This window comes from Peromyscus leucopus, chromosome 9, assembly GCF_004664715.2.
Source record: "Peromyscus leucopus breed LL Stock chromosome 9, UCI_PerLeu_2.1, whole genome shotgun sequence".
NCBI lineage: Eukaryota > Metazoa > Chordata > Mammalia > Rodentia > Cricetidae > Peromyscus > Peromyscus leucopus.
The window spans coordinates 57,337,795-57,364,652 of NC_051070.1; the positions used below are offsets into that span (position 1 = coordinate 57,337,795).

The 26,858-nt window shown below is 43.6% G+C and overlaps 1 protein-coding gene across 3 annotated transcripts; it reads right to left on the reverse strand.

The window, feature by feature from the left end:
- Window positions 1-290: 290 nt before the first annotated feature.
- Pbk (PDZ binding kinase) lies at window positions 291-14,182 on the reverse strand. 3 transcript variants are annotated; one of them, XM_037208446.1, is made up of 8 exons: window positions 13,892-14,182; window positions 10,353-10,430; window positions 7,388-7,481; window positions 6,416-6,558; window positions 5,502-5,671; window positions 4,014-4,143; window positions 1,643-1,820; window positions 291-1,189 (listed from the first exon to the last, which is right to left on the reverse strand). In XM_037208446.1, exons 2-8 carry the CDS (start codon window positions 10,408-10,410, stop codon window positions 988-990), a joined length of 975 nt encoding a protein of 324 aa, XP_037064341.1. In that variant the 5' UTR covers window positions 10,411-10,430; window positions 13,892-14,182; the 3' UTR covers window positions 291-987. The 3 variants fall into 3 exon arrangements, with proteins under 3 accessions (XP_037064341.1, XP_028745855.1, XP_037064342.1); XM_028890022.2 differs by having other exon boundaries at window positions 291-1,187; window positions 1,638-1,820; XM_037208447.1 differs by lacking the exon at window positions 10,353-10,430 and having other exon boundaries at window positions 844-1,187; window positions 1,638-1,820.
- Between the last annotated feature and the right edge of the window lie 12,676 nt (window positions 14,183-26,858).

Here is a 26,858-nt window from a genome sequence, read left to right on the forward strand (position 1 = left end):
GAATCTGTGTGCACATTTACATAATTTTTCTATGAGTAAACTTTCAATTTGCTATCACTTTCCTACTGTTTAGATGGACAGCATGCTAATTAGTGATCTGTTGCTGAATATCTGTAGCCCAAGTCTGAGTATACCACCTGGTTTCACCAATTCAGTTAATTATGGTAATTCCAAAGAGCTGTGATTCAAACAACTGATCCAATTTAACCTCACTTTAAACATAAGGTTTCAAGAAAACCCACATTGACTCTACAAGTCCAATGGCAACACAATAAAAGATAATGCTGAGGTGGCTGGTACCAAAACTGTCCTTTATTATTTATTCTTACATCACAACTTTAAAAGACAGGATACAATCAGTAAAAACAAAATATATTAGCATAAAAATATATTCAATAAGTTAGACACTAAGATGTGAAGAGATGCAAGACAGCTGTAACCAGGGTCTGAAAACCCTAGGAGTGACTCTTCTGAACCATGTTCTTCTCAAGCTCCAGGGAACATTTAATAAGCACATGGGCCAACAGGCCAGCTAATGGTGGACACTTTATGAGCAGATGCAAATTAACTTTGTACTGTATAAAGTGACATTTTTAACCCATTAAAGAGAATATCTGAAAAGATCTTTAGTAAAGCAATGGTCCCTCATTCTAAGTCCTCTCCAGACAGGGTGACTAGTGTTTTAAATCAGTAGGGGCAGCATCTAGGTACATGAAGAGTTAGTATCCAGTACAGTAAGTGCGTGTAAGAAATAACATGTCAGAAAATTATGCAAATATTAACTATATACAGTGCTCCTAAAATAAGCCACTTATTTATAAGAAATAACATTTCAGAAAATTATGCAAATATTAACTATGTGCAGTGGTCCTAAAATAAGCCACTTCCAGAGTCTAGCCACTGCAGGTCATAGTAACTAAATAAATGCATCTGAGTTAACAGTTCACATACAAGCTGTGCTTCATGCTTAGACCACCACAAACAGCATCACTGGATATCTAGTTCCAAAGCTTCAACAATGTGTGCAGCAGAAGGACGATCTTTAGGATCCTCATTAGTACACACAGAGAAAAGTTCAATGACCTTCTGGTAGGACTCATCCAGTTCTTCCATGTTGATAGATGGCCTGGTCCCCAGAGCTGCATAGTATGCTTCATCATCGAAGTCACTCTCATCAAAGGTTGTATCTGCACATGAGGGAGGTAGAGATGGAAATAAGCAAAATCATGTAGGTTATGGAATAGCTCAACAGCTACCCCCTTGCAACAAAACAGTTATCCAGCAAGTGTTCCCCTATACCACAGGCAGTCTGTTCAGCTCTCCTGCCACAGAGATTAGCTATTTTCTCTCCAGCAAGAAGTTAAGGAAACTTCCAACTAGATACTCCACCTACCCATCCAGCAAATGTAAATTTATTAAAGAAAAATGAGAACCCATGGGTGAAGGAGTTACAAGGGAGGAATACCCCTATGTCCCTATTCTCAATCTATATCTCATTTGTATGAGAGTAAATCTAGCCAAATTAATCACAGTATTACTATCTTAACTTGCTGTTTGAATTTTAATGGAAAGACAACTTATGTACTAGTTACCAGAAAAAAACTCAGATTTACATTAAAACTTATTTGTATTTATACCTTCATCATCATCATCATCATCATCTGGAAGATTGATATGTGGAATACATAAAGTCATCATTTCCCACAGAGTAAGACCAAAAGCAAACATATCTGCCTTGTCAGTAATAATGCCATTTTCCTCCAATGCTTCTTTGGGTTTCCATGGCTCAGTGCCAATGTAACAGGCCTCAGGATCAGTCACTGAGACACAAAAAAATACAAGTAGAACAGTCATAAGAACAGGCATTAAAGATCATGGAGAAAGACAAAGCAACCAACAAAACAACACAAGCAAAACTCTTTTATATGGGGAGTTCAGAAGTTAACCACTGTATTCAACCTCACTATAGAGATCTGTCCCTTATCAAACTAGTAAGTATTAAAACCTCATCAGTTGATGGGAATGTAAGAAAACAGTTCTCATAGGTGACAGGAATTTAAAGTATAGATAGATGTCAAAATTCCAGACTCAAGCCAGACCACCTTGCTTAGCTTTAAAGACATGCAAGCTGTGTGACACAGCAGACAGCTCCATGTCTAGGTCTTGGGTTTTCTCTAAGCTCTGAAGTCACAGAGGAAAGCCACATGAAACCACAGGGCTTCCATGACTGCTAAGTCAGGAGAACCAGAGGGATAATCAACCGCACACTGGCCTTTAAAGCATCTGCCCAGGAGTAGCGCATGCCACTCACAGTCCCTTACAGTCTAAAGTCATTTTGTCAATTTCAATAGAAAAGCAAAAACAAAAACAAACAAAAAACAGCAAAAATTAATTTGGAAAGAATGGACTCCTTAGATCAATTTGCAAAGAATTAACATCTCAATAATATCAAGTCTTCTAATACACAGATCTTTCTCTATCTGGGTCCATCTCAGTGATTCTTTATGGCTTCCAGATTAGAGGCTTAGACTTAGTAGATTTATTCATTTTTTTTCTTCTTAGACTTTTAAATATCTTGGGGTTTTATCAGTTATAAATGGACTTTTTAACTTTCCATTTTCTTGTTATTTACTAGTATATAGGATACAATGGATAGCCGTTCATCCTAGTATCTCTTCTTAAATCAACCATGAGATTTTTTTGTAGGAATGCTTCTTTACTAGTTATCTTTGGATTTCCTAGTTCTTATATCAATTTTGATAACTGCATTTTTTTCAAGGAAATTGTCATTTTCATATAAGCAGTCATATTTGGTGAAATACAGCTGCCTGTAATAGTCCTTACACATGTGTAGAATGTGTAGCTGTGACCATCTTCATGTCTGACATTGGTGGTTACGTTCTCTCTTTTCGCAATCTTGGTGAGAACTTTTATTTTTCCATACATCCAGCTTTTGGCTTTATTAACATTTCCCAGAGACTTCAGTTCCTATCTGTCTTATTCCTCCCATGGACTGTGCTCTTCTATCCTGGCTGACAAGGAAGTGAGCCAACAGGGGTGAGTTTTGTCATTTTTAACATAATCACTAATAGCTACAAGTTTCCATGGGAAACTAGTGACTTTACAAGTTGTTTCACTTTATAAATCAGTTCAAAAGAGTTTCCAAAACTGTGGCCAGTGACTCCCCAATAGTTATGTAAATTTGCATTGCTAAACTCCCAAAACTCAAGGCTCTCCTAGATATTTTTGTTAGTAGTCTCTAATTTAATTCCTTTGTCCACTATTCTATGACATCGTCCTGAAGGCAAAATTTCCTTTACCTGTTTAAAACTCAATTTCTCTAAGATAAATCAAATTCACTGAACAGTGTTAAAGTATATTACACTAAAAATATAATTTTTCAGTAATTTCGTTACTATAATCTCCATTTTACAAATAAGGCTAGAATTGAAAACACTATGCTTATACCTAACTTCTAAATAATGGGAGAGAAAAACAAGCAGCTTGTTTAATCAAAGAAGCTTCTCTTCAAAATTCTGCTTTGAGGTTCTCAATGAATTGACAAGTAGAGAAAGAAACATTTGAAGAGAAAAGGGAAGACATAATAGTCAACCCTGATCAGCATGATTGGATTAGAATGCCCAGAAGCTGGGGAAGCTCTACTCTGGTGGGTGAGTCTTTCCAAAATTATTCGAAAATCCATGCTAGTAAGGGCCAGTGTGGGCACACACTTAAGACTGTGGGTGGACTGTGAGCCTGAGGCCATCCTAAACTGATCAACAAGTCAAACTAAGACAAAAAATACACAGACACACTACCAAAAGGTCATTAACTGTGCATGTAGCAAGGGAAGGAGCTGGGAGCTCAGAGGAAGCAAAACAAAAGCCACGCAAAAGACACTGTATTATACACTTACCATAAACAGTTCATTTGAAACCATGTGGTTTATTATGTTTTATAATGCTGGAATTAGGAGTTCAAAAACTGTAGAAGTTTACAACAACGGTACTTACCAGTCATATTTTCATCCAATGGCAGAGAGACTCCTACATCACAGATTTTAATTGTTTCAAAATCACCCTTAATTACAACATTTGATGACTTTATGTCTCCATGAAGCAGCTTCTTTTCTTGATGCAGATACTAAAATTGTAAAAACAATCAAATACATAAGCAGAAAAAAAAACTAATAAAAATTCTTTCAATAAAACAATGACTTGAACCAGGCTGTGGTGGCGCATGTCTAGGGAGGCAGAAGCAGGAGGATCTCTGAGTTTGAGGACAGCCTGGTCTACAGAGCAAGTTCCAGAGCAGCAGGAGCTACACAGAGAAAGCCTATCTCAAAAAACAAAACATATTTAAAAAAAACATCAATGACTTATAAACTGAACTTATTTATCTATTTCAAAGTACTTGAAGCTAGGAAGGGAACATGCCTGGTCATTTAAAATTTTTCTTAAAGATGTCTGAATTCTCAAAGCCCATATAGTTTTCTATCAGATTTCAAAACACTCCAATTTCACTTGAGGCCAATAGTTTTAAATTTTGAAATCTTCACCATAAAGCAAACATCTCAAATTGTGATGTAATGCAAGAAGAGCAGGTGACATGGGGCCACTATAATTCACGAGCAGAAGCAGAGATGTACTCCAAAGCTATATTATGTTTTATGCATCAACTCCTTTTGGGTTTGTATGTAATTACAGTCACATTTTGAACAATGCTGCAAAATAGCTGTTCATTTGTCAGCACCTGAGCATTATACTATGTGCCCAGCTTAGAAAGGAGAGGCCATGACCTGCTCTTCCACAGGAGCTTCCTATGCTTATTTCAAATGCAGCCCAGCATGTGGTCAATAGGCCTCAACATGGTTATATTATTAATTTCATTATACATACATACTTAGAGCCATCAGTCAGTAATTCAGATGTTTCTATCCTTTGTGTTTTTGTTTTTCGAGATGGGCTTTCTCTATGTAGCCCTGGCTATCCTGGACCTCACTCTACAGACCAGGCTGGTCTTGAACTCAGAGATCCACCTGCCTCTGCCTCTCTGGAATTAAAGGTGTGCACCATCAAGCCCAGCTCTATCCTATTTAAAGTTATCTTATCTATAAATGTACTAAATGGTACTAATTGTATTTACAATGCTTTTTTCTCAATCTGCTCCATAAACCAATTTCATAAACCTTAGCATGTAACCCTGACATCACTATCATCATTACACTGTGAGTCATCAGTAGTTTCCCAGAGTCACTATTACTAGTACTTAATTATTATATACATTTCTTTTCTTTCCTTGTGTTGTATCCATTGAAAAACACAGCACCATAGGTTAACCCACGTTTAATTTCTTTCTAGTTCACCAAAGCTATGTAAATAGAATGGCACAGTTACCTTTAGCCCTTAGGTTGTGTCTATCGAAACACAGCACCACAGGTGTAACCCATGTTTACTTTCTTCCTCGTCCACCAAAGCTAGGTAAGATAGAATGGCAGTTACCTTTAGCCCTCTCGCCATGTGCAGAGCAACTCTGAGAATCACAGCTGCTGGAAAAGGACTTCCGCTGTCTTTGTTGCGTTCTTCTATTAAGTCATTCAGAGACTTCTCACCTCCATACTCCATAGCGAGACACAGACTGCCGTCACTGGCTTCAGTAAAGGCACGATACCCTTAAGAAAGTGCAACAGTTTTCTATTAGACTCTGGAAACCAGGGCTTCTTCCGTAATGTAACTTGGACCAAAACTAATACAATGAGACAGCTGTCATTTTAAAAATTAACCCACAGGTATAATTTAAATGACCTCAAGTGTAGCACCACAGATCAAAACAGTTTTCCTATGCTTTCATCAATAGAATGATTCCCCCAGCTGCATTAGTACTAAACATGCAAAGGGAAAACAATGCAAGAACCCATCCATATACACGTAAGTAATCTAAATGAAGACCAGTCTAAGTCCTGAGATCCTCACAGCACCTGCACCAGACGACTGCACCTCAATCCCTGAGGGTTACACATCTAAAATATGTGGATTTTCAATGTTTTCTTTTTAGATTTCTCTTATGTGTATAAATATTTTGCCTGCATGTAGATATGTGCACCACATGTGTGCCTGGTACCAGTGCAAGTCAAGACACTGGATCCCCCGTGGATGGTTGTGAGCCACCACGTGGGTGCCAAGAACTGAATCTGGGTCCTCTGCAACTGTGCCAAGTCCTCTTAACTGCTGGTCTATCTCTCCATCTCCTTATGTGAATTTTTACTTTAGACAATTCACATTAACTTCATGTCCAATAACATCCAGGCCCAACTTGATTTTTATTAGCAAGACCATTTCAGAGTGTATCTATAGTGTTTCCAGATGCACAGAACATTGCTCCAACACACACTACCACCAAGTCAGCCTCTACTTACCTATGATGTTTGGATGATTGAGGTTTTTTAAAATCTTAGCTTCATCACTCAGTCTCTTCTGATACACAGTTCGATAATGATCATTACATAAAGGATTGATCTTTTTGACGGCCCAAGGAGAATGAGACAACCCTCGTGGAGATCTAAAATATACATGTGTAAATTTAAAGGTACAAAATGAGTAAAAACTAACAATATCCTCAAACTGACTCCATAGAAACATGTATTTAAAAATATATAAATTCTGTAGATCATTAACACGTTACATGTCTGTTCTGACCAAGTCAGTGTCTTGATGCACTGTTATCTAAGCTCTGGGAAGGAATTAAAGGAGAAAGATAAAGATGGAATGTTACAATTTATAAGAGTACAATTAAACTTGAAAACTGCTAACATGTCAGTCTACTATTTTATCAAACATTTTACCTATATGTAGCAGAGATGAGTTACAAGATTCTATAATTAATATTAAAGAAATTTAACTTAAACAGTCTATGTATAATGGTATTCCCTCTTTTACTCTTCTGTCCCACCACCCCCTAACTTCATGTGCTCTTTATTCCTTAAGCCCACTGAGTCCCCTTAGTGCCTGGGTACAAGAGCATCTCCTGGAGTGCAGGTAGCCTCTGACGGGCTGCATCCCTAAAGAGAACCGACTCTCCCCTCCCTATAGCCATTAACTGCCAATAGTTCCCCACCCCTGACACGCTCTTCTTCACCAACAGCATTTCATCTCCACACAGAATAATTCTCCAAGGATCTTTCTACCACTTCCCCTTCTTAGAGAAGCCAGAAAAGCATTAAGCTACTTCCCTTTTAATAATCCACCAGGAGGAATCCAGGAGTAAAGTACTTGGGGCAGAGCTCTGGCAGTTATCAAGATCCTGAGAACTGGAATGTAGCCTTCAGGTGTGATGAGGAACTTACCCAGTTCAGGCACATGGACCTAAGTTCCACAAATCCTGCACTCACCTTTTCATTAGGTAAACGTTGACCCCAGTGCCGAAGCCAAGCTTCTGCATAAATGGAGAGGCCGGAATATTTATACATGGAGTCGAACACAATACTAAAAATCAAAAACAAAAGCAAGAACTTAGCACTTGAAAACAGCAGTACAGAAGAATCCTCACAGTCTGGAAACACTGGGAAGATTAGTAATAGCATTTTTTACAGAGTACGTGAGTACCCTTTGATCACACTAACACTAATGTAAATGGCCTGTTTGTATGGCATACAAGGTAAAAACTTAAAAAATCGATGTAATTATTATTGTGTGTCTGTATACCCGGTATGTGTTTGCAGTTGTGTATGTGTAGACGTGAATGCCACGGCACATATGTGGAGGTCAGAGGACAGCTTTTGAACTGTTTGGGCAGATTACACTCGGTCAACCTAGTGAGCCATCTCCCTGGCCCTTCGTTACATTCTTAAAGGGCTATTTACAAATAAAGAATTGAGAGGCTGGTGAGATGGCTCAGCGGTCAAGAGCACTTGCTGCTCCTCCAGAGGACCAGAGTTTGATTTCCAGCACCCACATCAGGCAGCTTACAACCAGCTGTAACTCCAACTTCCAGAGAATCCAATGCCTTCTACTGGCCTCCGAGGGCACCCACATGCATGTGGCATGCACACATACACACATACAGTCATTGATAAAAACATATCTTAAAGAAAAAATAGAGAGATAAAAGAAGAAAAGCACACAAGCAAGCATAAGGAAGTCTCGTTGTGGCCCTCAAGGTCTACCAGGAATGTCACCGTGTGTCATTGAGACACGCTGTCACCTGCAAAGACCATGCCCAGAAACAGCACTCTGTTTACAAAAACCAAAACAGAAAATTGCAAGAAAATTTTGTAGTGTTTTAAGTACTTTTATGATTCTGTGCTGGGACACATTCATAGCATCCCGAGGTACATATGACCTGTGTGTCACAGGCTGGACATGCCTGGAACTATGTGTGTACAACCTGGCCTTTTATGTACAACCTGGCCTTTTACATAAAGTTTCCTGATCCCATGACATGTGCCCAAGGAGATCTCTCTCTCTCTTTCTCTCATACACACACACACACACACACACACACACACACACCATGGACACATATGTTTGAATACTAGAATTTGCTCGGGCCTCTGCAAAAACAAAACAAATCTAAACAATTCAGAGCATTCTGTAATTATTACAAAGATGAGGCAGGTCTGCTTCTGGTCAGGAATCACTGCTCTTGGAACTGCTCTCTCTGTGAACGGGAAAACCTGCCCAATACAGTTTCCAGATGTGTGACAAGAGGCAGAGCAGAGATGTGACCCCTGAGCAAAGACGAACTGACGAAGCAAGCCCCATCATTGCCCCATGGCACTGAAAGGCAGTCCCAGACTCAAGCACCGAGGAAAAACCCAAGAGTACTGTTAAACCAGACACAGAGAGCAGAGTCCAAGAAGGACTAGGTAGCTGGAAGCTTCAGAGCAGAACACAGGAGGGAGCTAAAAGAAAGAAAATGGACACCAGAAAAGATTTCCCGTAGAGTGCTTGGCTAGTACTTAACTTCACACATAATGGGTAGTATCCCCCCAACCAAGAAAGCAATGGAAGCCTAGGGGTAAGATCACTTTACCATCATCAGCCAAACCAGGAGGCACTATAGCAGACTGTTAAGTGAAGCCCTTGAAAGGGTAACAACTCAGCACTACTGCTAACTTTTAGCTTAAGCAAAGTCTGTAAGAAAGCTTACAGGCCAGTCTCAAAAGGAGCAGGCTCACCATCATCCAACCAAATAAGCTTTGGGGCTTCATAAAACCACACACCCTGTAGAGTAACAAAATCCAGCACTCGAAGACATAAAACACCTACCACCTAATCAAAAATTACCAGGTATGACAGAAGCAGAAACCAGGGTTCACGCCAGAAGAAAAAGAAACCAATCGAAACATACCACTAAAGGACAGGGATGGCAGAGTAACAAATCATAAAAACAGACACAATCTCAGAAAGATGCTCACTGATGTAAAGGATAGTCTGAGGACTAAACAGATGTTCTTACAGGTCCTTATGGGCTGGGTGTGGGAGCACAAGCTATAATCTCAGGATTCAGAGGCTAGAGAAAGGCTGGAGCCTGATAAATACATCTGTGAACAGCTACATCAATATACATCGGGAACAACACAAATATGCACACTAGTACCTCTATTCAAAAGCACACTAAGCCAGTGTAACAAGGTAATTTTTTTAAAAAGTTATAGAGCTTGGAGTGGGAAAAAAATTGTTAAAATGTTGGTTAATCTATACATGACCAACTACTTAAGATATCCTGGCCGGGCGGTGGTGGCGCACACCTTTAATCCCAGCACTTGGGAGGCAGAGGCAGGCGGATCTCTGTGAGTTCAAGGCCAGCCTGGTCTCCAAAGCGAGCTCCAGGAAAGGCGCAAAGCTACACAGAGAAACCCTGTCTCGATAAACAAACAAACAAACAAAAGATATCCTAAACAAGCCAGGCGGTGGTTTAATCCCAACACTCAAGAAGTAGAGGCAGGTTGATCTCTGAATTCAAGGCCAGCCTGGTCTACAGAGTGAGTTCCAGGACAGTCAGGGCGACACAGAAACCTTGTCTCAAAAACCAAACAAACAAAACAGACATCCTAAACAATCTTCAAGACACATCGACAGGCGAAAGTGTTTGCTATGCAAGCCTGATGCTGAATCTCCTCCTAGGAGAGAACCAACCCCTGTTAACATCTGGTTCCAGCCAGAAGACCATCACCAGGAAGAACCTAAAATCCCGAACGACCATGTCAGCCGACAGAAAGTCTGGCCTGCACTCCATTATGGTTAGCATGGTTGTAATAACCAATGCTACGACTGTTCACAGACAATGACTATGAGCAAACTCTAAAACTTCTCCAGTAGAAACAGCAACAAGTCTTACTTCTGCAAGCTTACCAGATTTCCTTTTTTCAGATAATTTGTTTGGTGTCTTGAAATTATTGACTCCTTCCATTGTAGCAAGCACTTTAGGTCCTATGATGAAAACAAGCTAAGTTATAATGCAGCTATAAAGAATAACACTGTGAGAAGAATCCCATAACATCATTTTATCATAGAAATACACAATCTGAGAACTGAAAAAGACCTTAGCAAATACTTTGTCCAGTTTTATTTACAATGGTAAAACTGAAAGACAGAGATATGATTACTTACTCGCGGTCATACTATCAGAGGTCAGGGGTTGTAGTTTTAACTATGAAATGTATACTTAGCAGCTAGAGATAGAGCTCAGAAGGTAAAGGCACTTGCTGCCAAGCCTGCCAACTTGAGTTCAATTCCTGGAACCCATAGAGTTGAGAGAACCAACTTCCACAAGTTGTCTTCTGACCTCCACACACACTGGCACACAACTGCCCACACACTTACACCATACACACACACACACACACAAATAAATGTAATTTAAAAAGAAAACTTAAAAATATAAACTTGAATAAAAAAAATACCTAGTTCAAAAAAGTAAGCAGGAGCTGGGAATGTAGCTCAGTGGTAGAATGTTAGCCTAGCATGCACATGGCCATGAGTTCGATCCCCAATGCCAAAACATAAAGGTAAACAGTGTGTCTCCCTCTCATACTTCCCAGGAGAAGTCACAAACAGGTCTCGTTTTCCTTTAAGACAAGCCTATATGCATGCCTGTAATTCCAGCACTTGGAGGCTAGGACCAACCTGGGCAACAGTGAGACCCTGCCTCAAACAACAAAAACGAAAACTGTATATAAGCAGCAATTCCCCTAACAGTCCAAACAGACAAGAGAAGTAGCCCTTAGATGCTGAATAAGGAGCACAGTGTGAGATCTGCATACAAAGTAACCAAGTATTGCTATGGACAATACAAGTGATCCAGGAAAACAGGCTAAATGAACAGAACCAGATACAGAAAGTCACACGTATGACTCCATTGATGGCACATGTCTAGGGCTATCCAGAAATGTCCAGAAAATGCCTTGATTTCCTGATGGCTTAACTGTGGCCAGGAAGAAAAAAGTTAAAATAAAAGGGGGTGGGAGGCTTTCTACATTGAACAAATGAAAAAAAAATGAGGGTATCGGAGATTGGGAGCTCATTTTTGGATGCTTTATTAGATCTTGGTGGAAAGGTCAAACAGGCAGCCAGATTAAATAGACGGCCAAATATAAATCTGGAACAAAGCTGAAGACATGATTTTGTGTGCCGGGCGGTGGTGGCGCACACCTTTAATCCCAGCACTCGGGAGGCAGAGCCAGGCGGATCTCTGTGAGTTCGAGACCAGCCTGGGCTACCAAGTGAGTTCCAGGAAAGGCGCAAAGCTACACAGAGAAACCCTGTCTCAAAAAACCAAAAGAAAAAAAAAAAAAAAAAAAAAAAGACATGATTTTGTGGGCTTCTCAATCGAGATGGGGTTAACTCTGAGATGCTAGGTGAGAACGGGTGCCACCCTCAGTACCCAGTTTGGGACATGGAGGGAACAAATCAGCCTGAAGAATGCAAGCCGTGTGCAAAATGCTTGGCAAAGAGTGGCGTGGAGAATGTCCATGTCCCTGCAGCTTGAGGACTGGAGACACAGACACAGCGATTTAAAAAGATTAAAACCCCTAGGTCTAAATGCTTCAACATTCCCTTATATTCCGGACACTCAAAACTGCCTTACCTTCCACTGAATGCTATTTGTATCAAAATATGCTATGCCCCACCCATTTCAGGTGTCTAGTGGTATTTTTCTTTCCTGGCTGAATTTGAGCCTTAGTCTATATACTACCTTAGGTCTGTATATACTTTCCATAGGCATTAACTGTTAAATAACTAACTTTAAACCACATCACCTTTAGGCTTAGGGTTCAAAGGCACATTTGATGGAGCTGGTGGCGCTACTGATGGGCTTGCTAAATCCTTGGTCATGTTTTCTTCTGTTGAGTCTGGGTCTCACCAGAGCTTAACTGGCCTTCAACTGTCTGTGTACACCCAGCTGATATCCACTGTTCCATCCCCCTGCTTCAGTTCCCAAGGACTAAGATTACAAGTGTACAGCCAGCTTGGTTAATCTGATCATTGCTTTTAAGGTTTTATTTTTCATTACATAGGTGTGGGTGGCAGGGAGTGGGTGGCATGCACGGCAATACAGGTGCCTGAGGTGAAGGATGGAATTACAGGCAACTGTGAGCCACTCCAGGCCCTGCAAGAGCAGAGCAGACGCCAACCACTGAATCAACTCTCCAGCGCCCCCTACCCACAACTTTATAATATTCTTTAACAGTGCTTGACTTTTCAAAAGTATCTTTTTATTAGCATATGTTAACTCTACATGATTATGGGTTTCACTATGAATTTTCATGTATATATACGTATGTAAATACATTTTTTAAAAAATATCAATATTCCCGTGTATGAAACTCTACCCACAGCCACATTCCTGTCTCTACTTCTTCAGTCTCTCCTCCCTAGTGCTGGAGCCACAGGCACTCTCTCCGTCCTGAGAATGGAACCCAGGGCTCCGTGCAAGCTAGGTGTGGGGGGCCCAAAACAGCTTGACAACACAGCTGCCATGACAGGCTTAGGGGCCCAGACACAACCGCTGCGACAGGCTTACTCACAGGTACCACCCACATCCAGGAAAAGCCGCCATAAACTAACACCACCCAGGATACACGCAGGGGTGGGCCTGCATCTAAGCGGGAAGTACCTGACATCCCAAACATTCCAACCATTAGGTAAGATCCACAGGTGTCCCTGAGCCTAGCACACACCTATTTCCCTTTTACAGATACCGCCTAGACAAATGTCAGCCAATCAGGGTTCTGAACCCTAGAAATGCCCTCACCCCAACCTCTGCTATGATTAAAAAACAAAAACAAAAACCTACCCAGCCCAGGTTCACTCCGTTGGACAGACAGAGAGACCAAGTTCCGAGCTTGAAATAAAGGCTCTTTACTTTTACATATGGGATTCGGTCTCCGTGGTGGTCTTTTGGGGTCCCCGAGATCTGGGCATAACACTAGGCCCGGACTGTACCCAATGAGTCACTGCCCCAGGCCACATCCCTAACCCTTTCTACTCTACTGTGGCCTCACCTTAAAAAGCAGAGGCATTAGCTGAGAGGTGCTTCCCCAACTCCTTCATGGAGAAGGGGGTGATTTCCTCCCTGAACCCCCAAACTCCCGGCGATCCAGGAGCTCAGGGTCAGATTCTTGGAGGTGCGCGATGGTTCCAAAGGGTTCCCCAATTCTCCTCTGTATGCTGTCTTCCCCTGGGTCCTCCCTCAATCCTCCCCAGGCCTCTGTGTATCCTCTGTCAGCTGCCCTTCCCGGTAGATCTCCTCGGCCGCTGTCCAATGGGTCCTGAGTCCCCTTAGCCACTGTCTCCCTCCCGTCCGCGATCCTCCCTCTTTCTGGTCCGCGATCTCCCACCCTTTACCCCTGTCCGCTGTCCTCCCTCGAGTCCGCCACGCTTTCCCTTACCGCAGTCACACCCTCGGGTAAAAAGGGGAAAGTGATGAGCTAGTAGCTCAAAGCTGTCTGGGCCCTAGTCCGGAAGGTGCAGGCACAGCTCCCGGCGACACTCGCAGTAACCGCCGCAGCGATCAGGCGATCGCGTTTTCAAAGGTCGCGCCGTGCCCGGCGGCACTAGGTCAGTACTGCCGAGCAGGCTCAGATCCCTCTGGACAGCTGCACCGGGAAGTGCAAGATCAGCTCCGGCCAACACTCGCTGTAACCGCCGTTGCGTTTGGGACGCGCGCACTTTCAAAGTCCCCGCCGCGGACTACGGGGCGGTGCTAGGGTCAGAACTCGCGCGTTCGCACAGTCCGTCTCGGCCTGCTTTGGTTTCCAGGTTTGAACTAAGCCACAGAGAAGGGACCTTCCAAAGGAATGGCTGGAAAAGTTATATATAACAAATATCAGTCCTTCGGAAGAACACATGCTGGCAAAAAAAGAAAGAAAAGAAAAAAGAAAAAGAAAAAGTGTGCCCGTTTTGAAGGCAAGTCTACCCAAACTACAAACACTGTTCAGAATAAGTAGGGTGTTTTATTGCAGATTTATGTGACCTTAAAACACTAACTAAGTGCCGGGCGTTGGTGGTGCACGCCTTTAATCCCAGCACTCGGGAGGCAGAGCCAGGCGGATCTCTGTGAGTTCAAGGCCAGCCTGGGCTACCAAGTGAGCTCCAGGAAAGGTGCAAAGCTACACAGAGAAACCCTGTCTCGAAAAACCAAAACAAAAAACAAAACAAAACAAAAAAAACCACTAACTAGAAATATGTAGTTAGGGTTTATAGTTTGGAGATAAGAATAAAATTTAAATACTTAGAAATTTTGCTAATTTAATTTTTTTTAACTATATATGGTGGGTGTGGGTTCGGGCGTGCGGATGTGTTTCCGCCATGCTCCTGTGGAGGTTAGAGGACAACTTTCAGAAACTGGTTCTCTCCGTCCACCTCAGATTCCTGCGATCTAACAGATAGATGGGCAGGCTCCAACAGCAAGCTCTTTCCTCCCGCCGAGCCATTTCACGGGCCCGATTTTGCTAATTCCTGTAATTACCACATTCTACTTAACGAATATTTTCGGAGCACCTACTGTGTCTGTACTTGACCGCTCACTGCATAACATAATCTCCGGTGTTCACTACAAGAGACACGGATTAAGTTTAGGAGAACAAGAAGACATTCCCATAACATCTATAGGACTCAAGGACCATGTGATGCCTTAAAAAAGAAAACATACGACATAACACAAGCAACACTGAGACGCCTCCCCAGCAGGAGCACTCGGTGCCGCCCTGTAACTTACTCTGCTATAGTCTGGAGGAATTCAACCCTCAGTCTGCGCCCACACAGATGGCACAACTTCTTTGCTAAGATAGTATCACACAGTGACATGAATCCTATATGTATTCACATGCTAATATACATTAACACACAGTCTTGTCTAGTGACATCAGTTTCGTTGGCACTGATATCTATTTTATTTCTAAGATGCAGTTTCTCAGCATGTTTTCACCTACATCTTTTTTTTTTTTTTTAAAGATAGTCTTACGACAGGTGGTGGCACACGCCTTTAATCCCAGCACTCGGGAGGCAGAGGCAGGCGGATCTCTGTGAGTTCGAGGCCAGCCTGGTCTACAGAGTGAGATCCAGGAAAGGCGCAAAGCTATACAGAGAAACCCTATCTTGAAAAACCAAAAAAAAAAAAAAAAAAGGGAGAGAGAGAGAGTCTTACTATGTATCCCTGCCTGACCTAGAACTTAATATGTAGACTAGGCTGGCCTCAGACTCATAGAGAGCATCCTGTCTCTGCCTCCCGAGTCCCGGGATTAAAGGCGTGTACCACCATTAACCAAGGTAATCTTTTAAAAGATTTATCTATTTTTATTTTGTGCATTCGAGTGTTTTGCCTGTGTATATGTCTATGCGCCATGAACATGCAGTGCCCATGGAGGCCAGAGAAGAAGGAGCTGGGTCCCCTGGCACTAGAGTTACAGACTATTGTGAGCCGCCATGTCAGTACTGGGAATCAAACTCAGATCCGCCAGAAGAGCAGCCAGAGCTCTTAGCGGCTGAGCCATCTCTCCAGGGCCATTTCTTTTTTAAGTGGGGGGAAGTTTTTTCTGGGTTTAGAACTATCTATCATCATTCAAACAAGATAACTTCATTGTTTATTCTTTGCCCTGTAGTATGTTAAGCAACTGTTGAAAATCAGTGCTGGGAAGAGGGTGTTGCTCGGTTGAAACCTCCAGTTTGTGCCTGCATGATTCAGAAAGCCCCATCTCTCTCTCTCTCTCTCTCTCTCTCTCTCTCTCTCTCTCTCTCTCTCTCTCTCTCTCTCTTCCCAAACCCAGTCCTCTCAGAGAATCTCCAACAAAGAAAAGGCACCAAAGAGCCCAGTTCCTCATTCCTGGTGACTGTTGTGACTTCCTCCCCTGTTGCTGCCAGCAGCCCAAGTCCCCACCTAAGCTTTTGACCATCCTTGGGCACAAATCCAGCTTGTGGCAGACACGTCATCACGCCTCGCCTACAACCTATATAACCTGCCTGCTTTAGTCCAGGCATGCAGCTTCTCCAGCCTTGATCTCTGAGACTGGAGAACCCACCCAGGAGTTGCTTTGCTCAAATAAAACTGTTGTTATACTTTTCAATTCGGCTTGCTCTCTGGCTTACTGCATTGCCAGAGAAACCTATTGGGAGGGAGGGGCAGAAAACCTATTAGGTGTCATGGAGACTCATAAACTTCTGTCCCACACAGACCTGCTTCCCAACAGAGTCTTCACCTTCATCTCCTCTAAAGGTCTTTAAGAAAAGAATGATAACAGTGATAGCAAGCACTTATTTAGTGTTTTGATGTGTCTGACATGGATTCATTTGCTTTACAGATATTAATGTATTTAATCCTCACACGTCTATCATATGGATTGCTATGATCGAACCTCATTTGTCCTTTTGTAACACACATACATATGTAATTTTAAATCTAGACTCCTCACATGAAGAAAGCATGCATTATTTGCCTTGCCGAGTCTGGTCTATGTCTTTAACATTTGACTTCCAGGTTGGTCTGTTTTCCTACAAATATCACAATAACCTTCATTTTTTCAAATGAGGAAACTGAGGAAGAAAAGAGTTGAACAATAAGGCCTAAGGTCAGAACTAATAATTTATGTGAACAGGATTCAAAAATATGCTGAACTTAGTATTCCTTTTAAACAAATGTACTCAGTCTCTTCCACCACACACACACACACACACACACACACACACACACACATACACACACACATACACACACACACACCCTTACCTCCATTCCCAGTTTCTTCCCATTTTGTATCACTGTCTTCCAAATATGGAAGCACAGTATCTTCTCTCACTGTCCCCATTTATTTATTTGCTATTTATTATTTATTTATTGAGATAGTTCTTGCTATGTAGTCATGGCTGGCCTGGAACTCATAATGTAGACTAGGCTAGTCTCAGACTCACAGAGATCCACCTAGCTCTGCCTTCTGAGTGTTGAGATTAAAGGCGTGTGCCATCAATGTCAGGCTATTTTTTTTATTTTTATTCGTTTGTGTGTGTGTGTGTGTGTGTGTGTGTGTGTGTGTGTGTTTTCAGGTACCCTCCCAGGCCAGAGGAGGGTGTCCGAGTCCCTGGAGCTACAGTTACAGGCAGCTGTGAGAGCTGCCTAGCCTGTGTGCTAGGTCCCAGGTCCTCTGCAAGAGCAGGAATCACTCTTTTTTTCTTTTTTTAAAATAATCATTTTTTATTTTGAGCATTGATTGGTGTTTTACCTGCCTGGATGTCTGCGTGAGGATGTTGGATCTCCTGGAACTGGAGTTACACACAGTTGTAAGTCACCATGTCGGTGCTGACATGGAATTGAACCTGGGTCCTCTGGAAGAAACAGCCAGTGTTCTTGACCTCTGTGCCATCTCTCCAGGCCCGCAAGCACTCTTCATTTAAGTCTCCAGCCATATTTTAACTTGTGTGTGTGTGTGTGTGTGTGTGTGTGTGTGTGTGTGTAAACATGGTATTGTACACCTCAGCATCATTAAATAACTACAGTGTTCTAGGCTTTTATTAAGTCTTAGGTTTTTACAAGCCCTCTATGTTCTATTCTTAGTAGATAATAAAATCCTGCCTAAAGCCAGACTCCAAAAAGCTTCTTAATTAACCACTGCTTGTGAAAAGAAGCTCTAGGGAGATGAAATTATTGACATGGGTATAACTTGAGGCTAATGAAAACATTAGCTCATGAAAACAAAGGCTCTTGCCTAACATTCACAGCTCTCCTGCTCTGTTCCCAGTCTCAGACCTGTTCAAGTACCTCCAGAGATTTCCCACAGAAACCTGTGATCGTCACAAGCTTAAGGCTATTGTCTGTGAGATGCATCCAGTCATCTCAAAACCTTGCCTGCTGATCAGTTGTCTTAGGAGACAGCTCCAACCTGGATCAGTTGTTTCTTTCAGTATATAAACCCAGAATCCCATTGATAAACAAAAGAACAAACTCTAATTTGACTCCAGCAGATTGGCGTCAAAGCAGCATCGGCTTCACCACTGTTTGCTCGTCTCCTCACTTGGTTTTTGAGACAGTGCTTCAGAGAGCCCAGGCTCCCCTTGCTTGAACTTGCTAAGTAGCCAAGGATGATCTTCTGCTCTTCCTGCCTCTCCCTCCCGAGTGCTGAGATCACTGGCTTGTACCACCAAGCCCAGTTTATGTTGTGCTGGGGATCGAACTCAGGGTTTTCATACATACAACTGAGCCACATCCTCACACCTTTTTTATAACAAGCATTTTAGCCTCTCTATTTTAGGGACTTTTGGTTTTCTAGGACTTACTTTCAAAGTTTTAATGTTTTGCTTTCTTTTTAGAGTACTAACCTTTCCCTCTCTACTGCCATTTCATTCTTAATTCTCTTTGAGTTGGTGTCCTTGCTGCTGATTGGCTAGAAGAATGGTGAAAATGTTTAGGAAAAAAGAAAAAAATATTTAATCTTACTGCTTATGTATTTCCAACCAGTCAGTTCAGCATGGTCTTGAACATGCTACAAGTTCACAAGTTCTGCTGTCCTGAGGTCTTTAGGTTCCAAGGCGAAGGCACCAGAGCCACCTGCTTATGTTCCTGTATGTTGGCCTTTGTCTTTCTATATCCATATATATGTATATATGTATGTATGTATGTATGTATGTGTGTCTGTATGTGTGTATGTATGTATATAGACATATATGTCTATATATATATATATTTTGAACTGGAGCTTCCCTTTTGTGAATAGTTTTATGTCAACTTGACACAAACTAAAGTCATTTGAGAGGACAGAACTTCAATTGAGAAAAATGCCTCCATAAGATCCAACTGAAGGCATTTTATTAATTAGTGATTAATGGAGGAGAGCCCATTGTGGGTGGTGCCATCCCTGGGCTGTGGTCCTGGGTTCTATAAGAAGGCAGGCTGAACAAGCCATGGGGAACAAGCCAGTAAGCAGCATCCCTCCATGACCTCTGTATCAGCTCCTGCCTCCAGGATCCCGCCCTACAGGAGCTCCTGTCCATCACTGCTTTTGATGGTGAATGTTACACGGGACTGAGAGAGAAATAAGCCCCTTCCTCCCCCAAGTTGCCTTTGGTCATGGTGTTTCGTCATAGCAACAGATACCCAAACTAGACACCTTTCTTCCCTCATCTATGTTCTGACATCTCTTCCTCCTGCATCACGGAAGTGTCTTCCTTCCTCTACCTGGACTTCCAGCCCAGAGAACTCTGCCAACCTCCCAGCTTTCCACCCGGCTACAGCCCCCTCCTCCCCTCTTGTAGCTTTCCCCTTCACAGTCTGGTTGATCCTTTTGTTTGTAAACTTCATCCTGTCACCGCCCCCCCCCCCGCCCCAAAATCCTCCAGGGACCTGGTAAACTCCAGGGTAAAATTCGCCCTCTTTGTGACCTGACCCTGAGTGTTTCCCCAGACTTTGCCTTGATGGGACTCTGGCTCTGGTTAAGACTGAGTCTGTGGCAGTGCCTAGAGGACTCCTGGTTTTTCTCACATCTCCAGCATAGACACACACTTTCTTCTGAGCCAGGAGTTTCCTTCCGGTCTAGATTAGTATCACCTCACCACTCTTCAGTCCAGGCACCACCCACTTCCGGGCATCCTCTTTTCTCCTCACATAGTCCACAGTCATGGCTGTTCCTCCTCCTCGGAGCTCCCAGAGAACCTTCCCGTTCTCCTAGTCCAGGACACTCCAACACAACGGAATTCTCTTTCCTTCTGTCTGCTTCCTACAGCATCAGCTCTAGATCCTTCTCCTGGGTGTGTGCTCAGAAATGAATGAGAGAAAAGGTGGACAGACTCTGTTACATGGAGAATCTATCTGTCCTTCAGTGACATGCCAGCTGGTCTGGGGATAGTCATTGAGGTGAAGTTTGAATGCCTTAGCAATAGTCCCTGAGCCTACGTTTGCCATCTACTGCAGCTGGGCTGTGTGCCCACATTCACCCCCACATCCCAGAAAAAAATTCACATTTCAATTCCCTAGAGCCTCCTGTGATGACATTGGAGATGAGGCCTCCCTTTGGAAACTAATTGAACTTGAATGAATTCATGAGGGCGGAGTCTAGTTTGACAGGACCCATGCTCTTGGAAGAAGAAATACCAGCCAAGTCTCTGATACCATTTGGGTGTCCGGTTCAACTCAATGATGCTATTAATCAAAGTTAACAAAGGTCCCAAGGCTAAGGGTACAGTTTGCCAGCACTGCCCTTCATGTTAGTTGACAATTGCCAGGACCGGGTCCCCAGGTCACCCATAACTTGTGTCCACCTTGGCTGCAAATCTGTGACCCCTTCCATGGGTTCTGTCATTTTCTAGATCTGTTCCTATAACTAAGGGAAGAGTTGACTTACTACTGTCAAGTATTACAAAGTACTTTTTTTGCCATATGAAAAAGTACAGAGATGGTCCAGAAAGATTCCTAAAGCAGGAACTGTTCCTGTGGAGTTAGGGTACACCACTCTCTTGACTCATGGACACATTCAACAATCTGGAAGTTTCTTAACCTGATATTTGAGGGATGTCTATGGAGGCTTCATTATCTAGATATGATCCATTATTAATTCAATTTTTGTTCTTTTCTGTCTCCAAAGATGGGAAGTGGACTGAAAGTTCTATGCTTCTAATCATGCCTTGGTCTTTCTGGTGCCTAGCTCCCATGAAGAAACTGTGAGAACAACTGATGTGCTCCTGACCCAGGAAGCTTCAAGGCATTAAGAGCATTGGAGAGCCCTGGGCATCTGGGAGAGATGCACAGCTGCAGCCCTGGAGAGAAAAGCAGGCAAGACCTGGGAAGGCCTCTGTAGCCACCTGCTTGGAAGGTGCAGCCCCTGATCAACCTAGAGGTGTTCATGCAGCTTTTTTATTTCTCTCACCCCCCAGTAAGAAGTGAAATTTGCTGGTTCTGGGAACATGGGGTTTGAAAAACAAGAAGCACTTTGGAAAATGTGCTATGATCTCAGATGCCTCTAATTGATGAGTTCCTGATTCCACTGTGGTCCAGCGGACTAGGAAGATGGGACGAGGAATTCAAACCCTCCCTGAGGGAAGACGCCCACTACATGCCTAACAAAGCTGCTTGTTCCATCTCCTGTGATTGTGTAAGACTCCAAGTTGGCCCCAGCAGCTGGCCACAGTCTCTGTGTCCTGACGTCATTTCTGCTCCACACTGCTCTTCACTCTAACTCAGCCAGGAAAAAAAAAAAGTATCAGTTCTCAACTTCCAAGGGTGAATGAATACAAGGAATAACAGGAAATGAGTTTCTGCGGTTTGCATTTTTAACTATTCATTGCCCACTTGGAATGTGTAGGGTGACAGGGGGCTTACAGGGAATAGAAATCCTTTTGCCTACTGCCTTCTGTTTGACATTGTCCTGGCACAGAGACAATATGGCCACTAAACATACTTGTGGTGGCTGATCTTGACCATCAACTTGATAGTACCTGGAATCAACTAGGAGACATGCCTCTGGACAGGCCTGTGAGACCATTTAGGACGGGAAAATCTTCCCTAAAGTAGGGTGACATCCTTCAGCAGTGACCCAGATAAAGTAACCCAGGACTCTGAGTGCCTGAGAGATCTGATCTGAAAGCCTCTTCCTTAGGGACTAGTTCTACCTAGCTGTGACACCTATGAACCACAAAAAATGGCTAGGGTGGCAAGATATCCCTAAGGGTGCATCGGTGGTACTCGTGTCTTGGTAGTAACTAATTGGGCTATCTAATTGGACTCATGGCCCGCTCAACATGAGGGGAAACATGCCTAGTACTGGAAACCTAGTCAGCTTCCGGGGGCCTAGTGAGGTCATGGATCTTAGAGGAAAACCTTATACCACCAATTTACTAAACCAATGTAATTCCTAAACTGTATTCCAAAACTTATCCTTATATCCCCAGGTAAGTATAGGTCTCATGCCTCATCAAAGAAACACACACACACACACACACACACACACACACACACACACACACACAATCAGTTCTGGTCCTCTAACAATCCTGACCAGCATGATACTATTTGAAGAGAAATAAACCAGATCTCTTAAAGGCAGGGAAAAAAATCATTGGGTCTTTTCTTGAGGAAGATGATAGAATCAAGGAGCTGTTCAAAGCAGAGCCATTAAAAATAGCCAAAGCCTGTGGTTGTTTTGACGCCTTGTCCAGGAAGCCACCTTCTCAGCACAATGTCCGTTTGCTGCTTTGGATAAGGAGTCCCCCAGCACCGTGATGGACCAAGCGAAGACTTAACCATCCTCAGCACACTTCTCGCTGAGACTCCAACCCTGATGTGGGGTATTAAAAGAATGTGTGGTGGTTTGAATGAGAAAGGCTCCCACAGACCCATGTGCTTGAATGTTCGTTTCCCAGCTGGTGGAACTGTTTGGGAAGGATTAGGAGGCGTGGCCTCGTTGGAGGTATGTCACTGGACTCGGGCCTTGAGGTTTCCAAAGCCCACACTGTTCCCGGTGTCTCTCCCTACCCCTGACTTTTGGATCAAGAAGAAAGCCCTCAGCATGCTCTGCCATTGCTCCAACATCCTGGTTTCTAACCTCTGAAACTGGAACCCCTGATAAAATGCTTTCTTTTATAAGGTTCCCTGGTCATGGTGTCTTATCACAGCAATAGTAACTAACAGAGTAGAAACTTCATTAGGCTGTGGTGTTTTGAGTGGAGCCTTTGGGAGATGACTAGGCTTAGATAAGGAGATGGGCATTCTGTCGTGAGGTGTCAACCAGAGAAGACCACTCAGACACAAGTCAAGCCAATAGAAAGTCTTTATTAGCTGGCCAGCAACCACCCTGGGTGTTTGGGACCCTCATGCCATCCTGAGCCATTCTCAGGGTGAACTTTTAAGCACAAAAACCATGTCCTGGGTTGTTGACACACCTCCGCTAGCAAGAACAATTAGTAAGAGGCAGAACTACAGAAGCCAAAAAGCAAGGGTAGTACATCGAGGGAACTTCCGAGAACTATGAACGTTGGATGAACGTTCTTTGCTCTCATTTTGCAGATGATGCCGCCTGCATGCTGGGTCCCAAGGCCTGAATGGTACATCCATCATGGTGTCAGTTGTGCTAAGGTCTGGGGGCCTGTTACAGTTCCATTATAAAAGTCCTAGAGGGGAAGGGACCAGAACACACACGTGAACTCCCCATCTCTCTGTGTGGTGCGCTGTGATGCCCCAAGACTGTCTGCAAGAAGACTGTATCAGCTACTTGGCTCATTACTGTGGCCAAATGACTGACGGAAAGCATCTTAAGGGAGGCAGGGTATATCTTGGCTTGGTTTAAGAAGGGCGCAGTCCGTCACGGGAAGGAAGGGCCGGTGGCAGGAGTGTGAGACAGTGGTCACATCGTGTCAGCGGTGGGACGCAGAGAACAGACAGGAAGTAGGACCAGGGTATACAGGCTCAAGGCCCGCCCCTAGTGAGCACTTCCTCCCACCAGGCTCTACCTCCTGAGGTTCTACAACCTTCCCAAATAGCGCCACAAGCTGGGGACCACGTGTTCAAACACTTGAGCACATGGGGGGGGGGGCATTTTACATTCAAATCACTATGAGAGTCATGACCAGATACAGCCCCTTGTTCTCGAACAGGACTGGATGGGAATGAACGTCTTTGCCGGATAACTTACCCAGTTTGTGGTACTGTGTTATTATCATTAGAAAGTGGGCTAGGAAGTAGGCATACGAGAAAGCAGAACTCCTCAAAGTCTACTAATGTACCTGTTAACAGTCTCAAATAAGCCGGGCAGTGGTGGTACACGCCTTTAATCCCAGCACTCGGGAGGTAGAGGCAGGCAAATCTCTGTGAGTTCGAGGCCAGCCTGGGCTACAGAGTGAGTTCCAGGAAAGGCTCCAAAGCGACACAGAGAAACCTTGTCTCAAGAAGAAAAAAAAAAAGTCTCACATAAATTCAGTAAGCCTGAGTCAGAGAACAGTCCTAATTGCACATACAGCTAATTAAGCGACTGCTACAGTGAATAGGAGTTTTTCACTAATTTGGATTGGAAATCTAAAATTAGGTGGGCTTAGTTGATGCTCCTCCCCGTGTGCATAGGAAGGGGGTGCAGTCTTTTAGAAACTATCTTTGTGTGCATGTGTGTGTGTGTGTGTGTGTGTGTGTGTGTGTGTGTGTGTGTAGATATGTGCACATGAGTACAGGTGCCTGCAGAGGTCAGAGGTGTCGGATCCCTCTGGAGCTGGAGTCCAGGCAGTTGTCAGCCCCCTGATGTGGGTGCTGCCAGAGCGGTAAGATCTCCTAACATCTGAGTGATCTCTCTATGCCCAGTAAACACTTCAAACAAATTCTATGAGGTGGAACACTAGCCCACTAGCCCGCGGGAAAGGACACTAGTCCTCTCGAGCATGCGGCTCTGGCAGGCCTTGCTCTCCCCCATTCCCTTGGCCTTGCTAGAAAACGTTAGATTCCATTCCTAAAGCGAGCCACCAAATCCATTCCCTTATTTGGCCACTTCCTCCTCCTGAGGCTGACCACCAAGGTCCAGCTATCAAAGTATTAAAATCCAGCAATCAAAGGCCCTGTTTGGCTGCCCTAATTAACACGCCCAGTTAAAAATAAAACACCTCAGAGCTGGAGAGATGGCTCAATGGTTAAGAGCACTGACTGTTCTTCCAGAGGTCCTGAGTTCAATTCCCAGCAACCACGTGGTGGCTCACAACCACCTGTAATGAGATCTGGTGCCCTCTTCTGGCCTGCAGGTGTATATGCAGACAGAACACTGTATACATAATAAATAAATCTTTAAAAAAAAAATCAAACACCTCATCCTAACACGGTGTTTCCCATATAACCTTTATAAACCACCATTTTCCACATCTATGGGCCACATCTGTCTCCTCTCTATCCAGAGGCAGTCCTTTGTCCCTCAGGGACACATACCCCTGGTCCCTTCCCCTGGTTCCCCCTTCTCCATCTTCCTCTGGCTCCTGTCTCTGTCCCTTATCTCTGCCCTCTGTCCCTCTGGGGCAAATAAGTCTCCTTTGTGTGGAGAACTGGGTCTGAGAACCTGATCTTGGGGGTTCTGAGTTTTCCTTTTAGTAGGGGGGACAGCTATTACCTTCAAGCAGTTTTAGATTCACAGAAAGATTTTTGCAGCAAGTACAGTTTCCTACCCCATACACACACAGCTCCAGACATTATAAAGTATTCTCTACCTGAGGGAAACAGTTGCCACAACTACACTGCCACATCAGATCCACTCGACCTCATCCGGGCCATGGGTCTGAACAAATGTATAATGATTTTGTCATGACACTCTCATTCAGAGAATTTCCATTGCCCCAAGTTGTCTTTGTTACAACTTTTCACCCCTCTCTCATCCTGAACTCTTGCCCACTATTAATGGTTTTACTGTCTCCGTACCTTTGTGTTCTCCAGAATGTCATGTACTGAACGCCGTGCAGCCTTTTCAGATGGCTTTGCTCATTCACTGATATGCGTTTGAGGTTCCTCGACGTCTCTCCAAGGCATGACAGCGCATGCATTTTCAGTGCTGAAAAACGGCCATTGTGTGATGTTTGTGTGTTCACCCAGACACCCAAGGGCATTTTGGCTGCTCGCATGTTCTGGTATTGTCAATACAGCTGCTATAAATACCCATGTGAGCTGATATAAATAGCCAAGTGCAGATGTCTGTGCAGATGTTAGTTTTCAACTCCTTTGAATAAATATCAGGATCTGAAAGTCACTGTCACCCAAGGGCACTTACTTTTCACATGTGTTATCTTCTAGGAGTTTCATCATTTTCCATTTTACAGTGAAGTGTGTGATCTATGTAGAGTTAATTTTTGCAGAGTGTGTGAGTCTGGAGTGGCTATGTTAATTTTTTCTCTCAGCATGTGGCTCTCCACTCGCTCCAGCACACGCTGTGGGAAAGGCCACCCTGTGTCCCCTGTACTGCTGTGTTCCTTTGATGTGGCTGTCTTTCCTGACCCATTGGTGTTCTTGCCTATTTTCCACCAGAAAGGAACACAGTGGAGAGCAGTGACCTGGTCATGCACCGCTGGCCTCCGTCCATGCACATGCTTGCAGACACGGGCACTTGAGCGCACACGTTTTCATCGCATCCCTTAGTGTTAGCTACATCTTTACTCCAAAGCAGCCACATGCTGTGGGATGTTCTGGATGCTGTGAATATGTGTTGCTCTGATTGGTTGATAAATAAAATGCTGATTGGCCAGTAGCCAGGCAGGAAGTACAGGCGGGATAAGCAGACAAGGAGAATTCTGGGAAGAGGAAGGCTGAGCCAGGAGATGCCAGCCTGCCGTCCAGGGAGCAGCATGTAAAGCCACGGAAAACATGGCAACATATAAATGAACAGAAATGGGCTGAGTTTAAGTGCAAGAGTTAGTCAGTAGGAAGCC

What these genes read in the sequence shown, in the direction of transcription:
- Pbk (XM_028890022.2), bottom strand. Translation starts at nt 10,410, where the DNA reads ATGGAAGGAGTCAATAATTTCAAGACACCAAACAAATTATCTGAAAAA. An exon ending in ATCTGAAAAAAGGAAATCTG is followed by an intron (nt 7,482 to 10,352) that starts GTAAGCTTGCAG and finishes TTTGATTTTTAG; the next exon opens with TATTGTGTTCGACTCCATGT. An exon ending in AACGTTTACCTAATGAAAAG is followed by an intron (nt 6,559 to 7,387) that starts GTGAGTGCAGGA and finishes TGTATATTTTAG; the next exon opens with ATCTCCACGAGGGTTGTCTC.